At 42.7% G+C, this 12,087-nt stretch overlaps 1 protein-coding gene across 2 annotated transcripts in view; it reads left to right on the forward strand.

The window, feature by feature from the left end:
• The first annotated feature begins 850 nt into the window (after positions 1–850).
• Positions 851–12,087, forward strand: part of SLC17A8 (solute carrier family 17 member 8) — a 45,351-nt gene continuing 34,114 nt past the window's right edge. The window contains exon 1 of one of the 2 annotated variants that reach the window (XM_028121643.2): positions 851–954. In XM_028121643.2, the coding sequence (XP_027977444.1) occupies positions 854–954 (101 nt within the window). In that variant the 5' untranslated portion in view covers positions 851–853. The remainder of the gene's footprint in view (positions 955–12,087) is intronic. The other variant, XM_028121644.2, reaches the window with a different exon arrangement.

Here is a 12,087-nt window from a genome sequence, read left to right on the forward strand (position 1 = left end):
CCCAATGGCACCTCCACACCACACCTTGAGAGATCCTGCTCTGTTGATTGGGAGCAAATGAATGCCTTCCTAGATACTTGCAGTTAGCCCCCCGGAGCGCAAGTGTTGCTCCAAGGACCACATCCACACTAGTGTCTGGCTGAGAAACTGTTTCATGGCTCCCACGAGGGACATATGAGGCGTAATGGGGTGGCTGAGAGCCCGTCTGTAAGGCTAGACCTCAGAGAAGCAGAGACTTGTAAATGCTTCATTCACTTCACCCTGGGTGTCTGCTCTGGCTGACAGCCCATTAATAAGCCCCAGCGGCTGAGGGGCAGGTATTGTGCTGGTTACTATAGCATCACCTTGGAAAGGATCACTCAGTGAGAGCCATGGGCTGGGCTGAGTGAGGCAGGAGAGGGATGTGGTCAAAAGCAGCAGGAGGGGCTGGAGAGAGGCTGCAGATGCTGTTGCTGGTCTCAGGACACCTCGTGGGCTGGAGCCCACTTCAGCTTCTCCAGCTGCAGCCCCGGGGAGGGAGCGAGGCTGCACTCTGCCTGAGAGTGGCTGCCTGAGACAGTGCCACGGGCTGCTGCTGAGCTCTAGCTTTCAAGGGACTGCTCTCCCAGCCAGACACTGCTTGGCTTCTTTTTTTGGTGGTGGTGGTGGGGGGGGACTTGGGGGTATTTCATCTTGGAAGCTCTGGGCTGGGTTTCATTTCCTTTCTGATGTTAAGTAGTTACCTCCATGAGAACTGACTTCAGGTTACTCATCTAGGAGGAGAGCAGAGTGGTCCCCACGCTGGAAATGAGAAAGGATGACAGTTTCTGAGATTTAACTGTTAATGCTTGGAGGTCCCCCTCACCCATTCAAAATGCCTTTTAAAACATTTGATACCTTCAAAGAAAAAATTCTGAAACCTGGAAAGGAAGGAGTGAAGAACGCCGTGGGAGATTCATTGGGGATTTTACGAAGGTAAAGTCTGAACGCAAACTTTAGGTTTATTTCTGAGTAGTTTCACATTGCCAGTGTTTGAAAGACTTTGCTTCATATTTTAAAAAGTCACATTTTTAAAAAGGAATGGGTAGGTCCGATTAGACAGCTTTTAGAGCCCCTTCCAGCTCCAATACACTGTCTCTGGAGGGAAAAAAAAAAGATGCCTCGAAAGTATAAGATTGAATTAGGAAAATAACAAGACAGACATTCTGCTTATATGGCAGAGCCGGTGATTTTGTATATTGTGTGTTTGGCATTGAATCAGAAAAGATATAGGGAGATAATATTTCCTGTTAATTCAATAATAATGACAAAATCAGGAACCCCATTACATGGTTATGCTTTTAGTTGAAATAATTTTTAAGAAATTTTCACTATAAATGAAAATTAGATGTGTTTAGCTTGTGATATAAACTATATAGGGTGGTTGCTGATTGTATGGTTTTGAAAGAAAAGAAGAGTTACACAATAGTTTGAAGAAAGTATCTTTAAAACTTAGTATTTAGGTAAAAAAAACTTACATGGTTACAGTGGGAAAATATTATGTACTATCATTAAAATGAATGTTTTTGTCCAAACCAAAAAATAAATATTTTTTAAAGTAAAATACATAATTATTGGAAGGAGAGTTTGCCGCAAATGAATGAATTGATGTGACATTTTAATTTGTGATTTTTTAAATAGATATAGCCTTTCTAGGTTTTATAGATGAATTAATAAGCAGTCCTTATGTACAAGGTAAGGTGACTTCTTTAAACCCTAGATATAAATAAATGTGAAAAATACTCCTGATAAGATTTTTATATGTTTGAATGACTATTTCTAATCCTGATGAGTGAAAATGCCATCTGGCATCTCCTTTTAACTTTTATATGGTATCCCTTAAATTAAAAAAAAAAAAACAACTTTAGCATGCAAAGGACTATTTGTAGGCACACAGAGATTCACTCCATTCCTTGGGTTTTATAACACAGGGGCTCCTGTCAGTGTTAAATTTCCACTGTATCACTCTTTTTTTTAAGATTTTATTTATTTATTCTTAAGAGACAGAGACAGAGAGAGAGGCAGAGGGAGAAGCAGGCTCCCCTCTGAGCAGGGAGCCTCATGTGGGACTCAATCCCAGGACCCTGGGATCATGACCTGAGCTGAAAGCAGACGCTGAACCATCTGAGCCACCCAGGTGCCCTCCACTGTATCACTCTTGATGAATTTTCATAGGAAGAGAACTGGGTTCAGCCCTTCCTTTAATTTAAAAGTTTAAAACAAAAAGGTTTCAATTAGACCCACGCTGAATTACCGTGTATAGATAAAAACCTAGCTGACAGCAGGATAAACCAGCCAAACATAGGAAGTGATTATAATGACCTTTTCTTTGAAGAATGTTTTAGCCTTGTGTTTTGTACTCCCCAGGTAAAGTCCATCTTACTGTGGTGGTGTTCATTTGATTAAAAATGAAAAAGGAAGGCACAATGGCTTGGTTGTCATATTCAAGTATGAGGACAAAGGAATCTGACAAAGCCAAGAACAAAAACCATGACTTTGGACTATAGTCAATTACAGTCCCCATTATAATCATCAAACTCTGCACCTTAGTTTATACAATATTTGACAAGGAAGCACTTAAGAATTTTCTTTCCAATATTAAGTTGAATTGCTTTTTTTTGAAATTAAATCACTTTCTTTGGTAAGAGACTTATTCTAAGAGCTGGTTTTGCAGTGTTTGATTAGATGATCTACTTGAAGATTCTTTTGTTTGCCACACTGGTTTGCTTAGGAATATAACAAAATTCATAATTTCCAAGTTGTACTACCTCAACCCGAAAAGGAGCTATGTGTTTAGGTCTCTGGATGGTTTCCTTGGAAGTGAATCACAGCACAATAGATAAATGGCTAACAGGGCTTGAGATGCAGAATGCACTAAATGCATGCTAGATGTTATCACTGTTGGCTTAATAGTAGGATGACTTGAGAGATGTTATCACTGTTGGCTTAATAGTAGGATGACTTGAGAAAAAATAGAGCCAAACTCGAACCCCTTCTTTCTGTGATCCTAGAAGGAAATTATTGGCAGAGGAAGGCAAAAAAAAAAAAAAGGCATTAATTGACTAGCAACCCAAGTTGACCCTAAGTAAGCTCTGACAGTCTTTGAGCAGAGCTCCAGAATTAGGGCTCCTCCAGGGAGACCAACTCTGTCACACACTTGGTGTTCACCTTGTCTATAAGATATTTATATATAAAGTGCCTTGCCCAGAGCCTGGTATATGATGAACATTCCCTCCCCTTGCTGATTTTTTCACCTAAAACCAGTTAGCAGAATCCAATGGGGAAAAAAAATCAGAAGAAAACTGAAATCATCATCTAAATGGAATTCTTGGGGTGCTTTTTTTAAAAAAAGATTTTATTTATTTATTTGAGAGAGAGAGCACACACATGCATTGAGGGCAGAGGAGCAGAGGGGGAGAGAGAGAGGGAGAGAGAATCTCAATCAGACTCTGCGCTGACCGCTCAATACTCGATCTCACCACGCTGAGATCATAACCTGAACGGAAACCAACAGTTGGGTGCTTAACCGACTGAGCCACCCAGGCTCCCCTCTTGGGGTGCTTTTTAATTACCAAGAGTTCCTCATGATCAGGGGAGTGGCAAATGCATAGGGAAGCATTTGAAGTTCACACATGGGCTGATTACAGTCAGGCATTGTTAGCCTTGCTGGAGAAGAGTCATTGATAAAAAGCAGCTGAACAATTTCATCAGCTAAAAGTTCAATAATATTTCAGAAGTGTAGGAAGAAAGAATATGCTCACTTATAGTCCAGTATTAGAACAGATGACATAGAAGGCATTAAATTTGGAAGTTGTTATCTAGAAATTGACATGTAGATTTATTCAATTTACATGACAATATGGGTGTCCTCTAATTGCTTATGTATAATAAAATAATAATGGCAGACATTATCTATTCCAGGCCCTGTAAACACATTTAATTCCATTAAACCCTATGGGGTGGGGCTTATTGCAGTTAACCATTTTAGATGAGAAATCTGAGGCACAGAGAGGTTAAGTAAGTTACCCAAGGTCACATAGCTTCTAAGTGGCAGAACTGGGTTTCAGACCAGATGTTCTCTGCCCATCATTCTTGGTCATTACACTCTGTGACCTCTCTGTCTTTGCTCTTCCCACTTACTGTGTTGAAACTTAATGACTCATTTAGGTTCAGGGAGTTACTTGGGCTGCAATGTAGCCAGCAACCTCTGGATCTTATGGCAAGTATGGGCTTTTCTCCTAATCAGTTGTAGTATTGTGGTATTCCCTAGGGAAACGGAAGGGGTGCCTGGCCTCCTTATAAGTGTTTATATCTTCCCTTTAAAGAGATGGAATCAATTCTTTTGTGTTGTGTCCATCCTCAGCATGCAGTGACCGTGTATTCAACTTATGTACCAGACATGCACTGTCTACTCCATTGCCAAATGTCAGTGTGTGAGAGCGGCCTCTGAGGTCAGGTGAGCCCAGGTTCTAATGGCTGTGCCATCATTTATTTCTCCCCGCACAACTTCAGGCAACTTGGCTTCCAACTGGCCAGGGTAATTCTAGTAAAGCAAAGTCAGGTTGCATCTCTCCCTTGCTCAAAACCTCCCCATGGTTTCCCACCTTTCTCAGAATTAAAGCCAGCATCCTTTCAATGGCCTTTAAGGCCCTACCTGATCTGTGGGAACTTGAGAACTCTGACTTCATCTCTGGCCTTCTTTTCCTGCCTTACCCGACTCCAGCCACACTCTGCACTCTTACAGAAACTCCCCAGACCCACTCCTATGCCAGCTTTTGCATCCTGTTTTTCACCCTGAAAATTTTTCTAATTGCCTGATGGCTTATTCTCCTATTTTCAAGTCTCTTCTCAAAGGTTACCTTCCCAGGGAGGACTTTCCTGACCATCCTATTTAAGGAGAAAGCCCTCCTTCCCTCCTCCTCTTCCCTCCTCCCCATCTCTCTCCCCTGCTTCATTTTACTCCACTTCTATCTTAGCTAGGGTTTCCTAAAAGTAGACCCTGAGACAGGGATTTGGAGAGCCTAGGCTGTGATTTACGGAGGTGGAAATTGGGAGGCAGGGTAGGAAAGGAGAAAACCAAGCAAGGATATGATCTCAGGTAATATATAGGGGCCAGATCACAGGGGGAGGGTCTGTGGCATAACTGGCACTGAGCTGTCCCTTTAAGCAAAGGGGCCAGTCTTTTGTATCTCTGCATCAGTCAGTCGTGGGCTGTGGCCTGCCCCTGCTGAAGATCAGGACCAATTCAATCAGCCTCGCCACTGCGGTGACCCCTGGCCTTGCCTTTTGGTCTTGGCATGAGGACCCCAACCTGACTGGGCAGCAGTGATAGCTATATTTAATGGGATTTTTATTGTATCCCACGTGGAAGAATTCTTCCGTGGGCATCAGGGCTCCTGGACCCACAGAGTCTTAAGTTGAAGAGATGAGATATTCCGTAAGTGAGTTACTGGGCATGATGGTAAGTGGGCTACTCCCACTTCCACCCTGTGTTTCTCAGACCAATATATTCTCCTATTGGGGACCCAGCACCATTATAATAACTGTTGGTTTATGGAACATACTGCATCCCGAAGGACAGCACCCTATCTTCACAGGGATTCCTCTCTGAGCTGAGGCCTCAGCTGCATCTCTAAGAGGCTTCCTTTGCACCAGCTTCGGCACGGTGCAACTCGTGGTAGGACCAGTGGCACCATTGTCCTGTGCCCCCTGCCGTACCTCCTTTGCCATAAATTGTGTGTCTTGGTCTTAGGTGATGTTATGTGGGATCCCATGTTGGATAATCAGGGTTCTGTGAATCCTCAGGTAGTGATGCAGGCCAAGACTTGCAGGCTCACATATGGAATATATGTCAGTCCCAGTCAGGGTGAACTGCTACCCTTTCCAAGATGGGAGGAGTCTGATATAAACAATTTGCCACCAACAAGCTGGTTTGTCTCCTCAGGGATTGTGCCATATCAGGGGCTCAGCATTAGTTTGGTTGCTGACAGCAGTGGTAGCTACATCAGTCTTGGTGAGTGGGATCCTAGACATACCTTCCATCTCTGCTACCACGGCTACCCGACGTGCCACTCGTCGTTCTGGAGGCCAGAAGTCCAAAATCAAGGTGTCAGCAGGACCACGCTCTCTGTGAAGCCCCTGAAAAAGGGTTTGTCTTTGCCTCTTCCTCGCTTCTGGTGGCTGCAGGTAACCCTGGGCATTCCTTGGCTTGTAGACACGTACATCACTCTAGTCTCTGCCTCCATGGTCACCTGGCCTTCTTCCCTGAGCTTCTGCGTCTGTGTTCAAATTCCCCTCTCTTTATAGGGACACCAGTCATTGGATAAGGACCCAACCTAATCCAATAGAACTTCATCTTCACTTGATTGTAACTGCAAAGACCCTATTTCTAAACAAAGTCATATTTACAGATATCAGAGGTTAAGACTTGAACATATCTTTTTGTTTTTATTTGGGAGCACTCTCCTGATTTTTAAACTCTGGAAATGAATCCAAATTCTGAAAAACCACAACCCCCCCCAAACCATACAAACAAAACGTGTCTATGGACTAGACTGGACTTTGAGCTGTCTGTCACCTATAAGCTTAGGCTTTTGGAATGAGAAAGCCATAGAGACCAAGTCTTTTAACTCTTATTTTTTTTCTTATTGTCCATCTTATCATTCCCTGATTAGCTAATAATCACTGACTCTCTGCTTGAATGAGGGGAGAGGAAAGGATGAAATTACCAGGAGGAAAATCAAAAGAGGTTAACACTTCAAAATCTGCGTGACTGTGCCAGGTGCTAGGGATATTTGGTTCCTGACTTTGAACTTATTATGGTCTACTGGAAGAGGGAAATATTAATTTTAAAAATAAAAAAAAATACAGGTAGTATGACAGTATTGACTGGGTAGGAGTTGAATTTTATTGAGATCTTTCAGAATTTGATGTCCTGAGAGCCACACTGTTGAGATACTATTGCAAATCCCAAACTAGCTCTGGGAGTCAGATTTTAAGTACCCCCGCCCTTCTTTAAAAGTTACCATTTATTGATTATTTATAGAGCGCTAGGAATGATACCAAATGCTTTACAAACTTTATCTCCTCTCGCGCTCACATTAGTCCTGTTCCCTTTCAGGGAACCGAGGTTCAGAGAGGTTAAGTATCTGGCTGACATTCACACAGCTAATAAATACCGGATTCAGCATTTGACACAGGATTGTCTGACTCTAGGGCATGTTTCCTCAATCCTTCTTCAATATTCTTTCTCCAAAACCTTTAAAAATGTCTACTTAGGTGAAGCCCTTGATATGTGTAAGGTGCTTTCTAGTTCGGTCCTGGGGCATACTGGCAGGAGGGGGCTTGATATCAAATCTGGGTTGTGTTTCCACTTTACCCACTGCAGCTGGGTGCTCTTGGGCAAGTTTTTGAAGTGTTCGGAGTCTCCCAAGCTGTAAGAGAGAGATGAATTCTACCTCTCAAGATTGTTCTGAGGATTAAGGGAGATTATGTATATAGATGTATATATAAATAGGTACCTCACACAGTACCAGTGTAGAAGGTAGTAAACATCCTTCAGCCCCCTAATACTGTATTAGTTTGCTTGAGCTGCCATCACAAAGCACCAGAGACTGGGTAACTTAGGAGACATTTATTTTCTTACAGTTCTAGAGACTCGAAGCCCAACATCAAGGTGTCGGCAGTTTGGTTTCTCCTCAAGGCCACCTACTCGCTGTGCCTTCACATGGTCTTTCCTCTGTGGACATGCAGTCCTGATGTCTGTGTGTTCAAATTTCTTCCTATAAGGACGCAGGTCTTACTGCATTAGGGCCAACCCATATAATCTCATTTAATTACTCTTTTTTTTTAAGAATTTTTTTTATTATTTATTCATTTGAGACAGAGAGATAGAGAGATTTTAAGAATTTTTTTTATTATTTATTCATTTGAGACAGAGAGAGAGAGAGAGCAGGCGTAGTGGGGAGAGGCAGAGGAAGAGGGAGAAACAGACTCGCTGCTGAGCACGGAGCCCAATGCAGGGCTCGATCCCAGGACCTGGAGATCATGACCTGAGCCAAAGGCAGACGCTTAACCATCTGAGCCACCCAGGCGCCCCGACATTTAATTACTCTTTAAGGCCCTTTGTCCCAATACATTCTGAGATCCTGAGGGTTAAGTCTTCAAAGTAAGAATTTAGGGTCGGGCAGTGGCGGCACAATTCAGCCCATAATGAACATTTACCGTAAGTGAGCAAGTGAATAGATTTTAAAAAGCCATAAAATGATCTGTAAGTCTGCTCGTTTTGTGTTCCAAATGTTGACCTTATTGCCTACAAAACCAAACCAAACCTGCTCCACAATTACTGGGTACATATGAATTGTAAGTAAGTAGTTCTGTAAGTGCCTAAAGGCTAGGGAGCATATCTTAAGCAATTAGACTCCCGGGGCTGACATGTTTACTGGACAACTGTGTTTGTGAACACTGGGCTTATACTTTCCTAGTGTGTAAAGGGCCAGCAACCCACAGAATGTAGCTCTCTGCATTTGGAGAAACAACCAGACACATGTTACCCTGGCAAGAATGAAGATTCTCTGATCTTACAGACCAAGTGCGGGCAAACACCAAAACACCTAATATGATAAACAGCTCTTTTGGATAATTAAAGCCCTTCACTTCTTATGACCCCAACCCTCTTTAGAAAAACAAACAAACTAGTTTCTGGGCAGGGGTGAACAGATCTTCACCTCTGCATTTAAGTGCTTCAAGTCAGGAGTGAGGTCTGGAAGGGGTCCACCAATTCCATTCAGTTGAACAGGGATTAATCATGTCCAGGCTATACGCTGAACCCTGGGAATAAAGAGGAGTCAGAAATGTCTCCTGCCTTCAACATGCTCACATCTCCTGGGGAGGCATTCATTCACTCATTCACTTTCTCAAATCAACAAATATTTACTCAACACCTACTATGCTGATGAAAGCAAATAACTAACTCAATGTGATAAATGCTCCAACTGAAGAAGTGTGAAATACGTAGGACACACGGGGGATGGTGTAGGCCCTAACACTGAATCAGTGTCTACTCATTCGTGCTGGTAATGTTTTACTCATTGTTGTGTAAGCTCATTTAATCTCAGCAACAGCTCTGTGAGATAAATACCGCATTCATTTTACAGATGAGGAAATGTGAGATTTAGAGAGGCCAACTTGCCTTGCCCAGAGTCCCACAACTAGTACAATTTGGCAGAGCTGGCTATCAAACCTGGGTTGACTGATGGCAATGAAGCCTGGCTTGTTCCATCATACAGGGGGAGGGGGTTGAGAATCTTCCTCTCTGAGCTTGGCTATACAAGAAAAACAAATCAAATCTGACTCTTAGCCCCAGCCTGGTGGAAATGAACTTTCTGTTGATGTGGGTCAGTCCTTCCTGCCACAACTAGGTTGTACAAGGGACACACAAACAGCTCAGGGGGTCCCTCTAGTGGTTGATCCATGTTTGTGCCCGGTCGCACAGTGGCTTGAAGTCTGGTGGCTCCGCGAGCACTTGGGGCAAGGGAAATTGGGACCCAGCGCTCAAGTCTTTTCTCCACAGCTCCCCACATCCTACTCCAACTTGGGGTAGTGTTGTAGGAGGCGGCTCAAGGTCAGGCAGCTGTAGGTTCTGCTACTTGGGGAGCCCATACCTCCTTCCGTGAAGCTTATCTTCCCCTTTATCACACTACTTTTCTCTCAGCCCCTCTACTATTGTGTCCTTCCTCTGGAAACTCTCAGGAAATCCCAGATGGCATCAGGCACACAGATGGTGCTTGTGTTGGTTCAGGCTCTCTACAAAGACAGGGACAGATACATAAGAGATTTATTGAGGGAAAATGGGGAAAGAGCTGAGGGGGACTGGGAGAACATTTGGACTGTGATGCTATCTGTGTAGGAGAAAGGGAAGGAAGATTCTATAGGAAGAGTCTCAGACCATACCCCAGTACTAGGAAGTTTTGCAAGGCCAGTGGGGAGCCCTGGAGCCAGATGCCTGTCAGACGAGTCTTGCCTCTTGCAGGAAAGGGATTGCCCTCTATCCCTGCTGTGCTCAGTGCTTGGTGGGGAGCAGCCTGTGGGAAGGTAGTCCTCCAGCCAAAGCCCTGGTGCGTTCAGAGCATAGCAGCTGGGGCTGTCTTTAATTAAGCTCCTCAAGGCTCCATGGTGCCTGAAAATGTTAGTCTGTCTTACTCTTCCTCCAAACATCTGCATGATTATAGAGAGATGCCGAGCTTATGACTTGTAATAATTTTATTAATAGCAATAATAGTAGTATTTACCATCTGGCAATAAAAAGCTCTTTCATGTACCAGGCACTGCACTAAATAATTTATGTGCATCATATCATTTAATCATAAACAACCCTATGAGATAGCTATGACCATTAGCCCATTTTAGAGATGGGGTTTGTTATACACTGAGTTGTGTTCCCCCCAAATTCATATGTTGAAGTCCTAACCCCCAGTGCCTCAGAATATGACTGTATTTGGAGATATGTTCTTTAAAGAAGTAATTAAAAGACAGAGAGACCAAGAGACAGACTCTTAACTATAGAGAGCAAACTGATGGTTACCAGAGGGGAGGTGGGTAGGGGTTTGGGTGAAATAGGTGATGGGGATTAAAGAGTACACTTATCATGATGAGCACTGGGTGATGTATAGAGTTGTTGAATCACTGTATTGTACACCTGCAACTAATATAACACCATATGTTAACTATACTGGATTAAAATTAAAAATTTAATAAAGAAAATAAAAGAATGTAGAGATTAAACAAAAAATAAAAGAATGTAGAAATTAATCAAATAAATAAATGAAAGAGGTAATTAAACTAAAATGTGGTCTTTAGGGTGGGTCCTAATCCAAATGACTGGTGTTATTATAAAAAGAGGAAATTTGGACACAGAGATATGCAGAGGGAAGGTGACGTGAAGACAGCCATCTTTTTTTAAAATTCTTTAATCTTTTATTTAAATTCAATTAATTAACATATAGAGTATTATTACTTTCAGAGGTAGAGTTCAGTGACTCATCAGTCTTATATAACACCCAGTGCTCATTACATCACGTACCCTCCTTAATGTCCATCACCCAGTTAACCCATCTCCCCACCCCCCTCCCCTCCAGCAGCCCTCAATTTGTTTCTTATAGTTAAGAGTTTCTCATGGTTTTGGCGATTTACAGGTCAAGGAGAGAGGCCTCAGAAAGAACCAATCCTGCCAACACCTTGATCTTGGACTTTTGGCCTCCAGAATTGTGAAAAAGTAAAGTTCTGTTGTTTGAGCCACTCAGTGTGTGGTACTTTGTTATGGCTGCCCTGGCAAGCTAATACCAGCATATTGTAGCTTCAAATTGTCAAGTAGCTTGGCCAAAGTCATAGAGCTAGCACATGGGAGAAATAGCACTCAGCTTCTCTCATTCCAGTTTGTTCTCTTAAATACTTTCCTCTACTGGGTTGTCCACGGTGGCTAGGGCAAGGTCCAGAATGCAGATGCTCACTGAGACAGAACACAGCCTGGTGAGCCGGGAAGCACACGTGAGAGGGAATCAGTGGACCTGATAGTCAGGGGAAAGCCTTCCCACCCTGCCTTTACCCTCTTCTGGCTCTGTGGTCTTGGCCAATCCACTCTTGCTTTCTGGACTACAGTTGTATTTATGTCAAATGGAAGTATTAAGTTTCCTATCACTCACTGAGCTGTTTTAACCATATTGAGGTCATTATACAAAATGGAGAGAGAAAACTGAATTTGTTTTATATAAATATTAGTGTAGTTGTTATATATTATCCCTGTTTTAGCTAATACTGCTAATACTATGGTAATGGTGTGTCAACATTGGAGCAACAGTTTTCCATACTATACAAATTATAAATGTTCTGATGCCAGAAATTCATGGAGACCATCGGAGCTATGCATTATAAATAGTCCTGTGATCCAAATGATTCTTGGACATCAGTATAAGTGACATTACATGGCATCAATGCTCAGTCTAACAGAATGGACTCATTAAATGATTGTGGGGATTAATGTAAAAAAAGTAGCTGGTCTGTATTGAGTGTTTA

Source organism: Eumetopias jubatus, unplaced genomic scaffold (genome assembly GCF_037043125.1).
Source record: "Eumetopias jubatus isolate StellerSeaLion01/CBP00866 unplaced genomic scaffold, mEumJub1_p1.0 scaffold_8, whole genome shotgun sequence".
In the NCBI taxonomy this organism is placed as follows: Eukaryota; Metazoa; Chordata; class Mammalia; order Carnivora; family Otariidae; genus Eumetopias; species Eumetopias jubatus.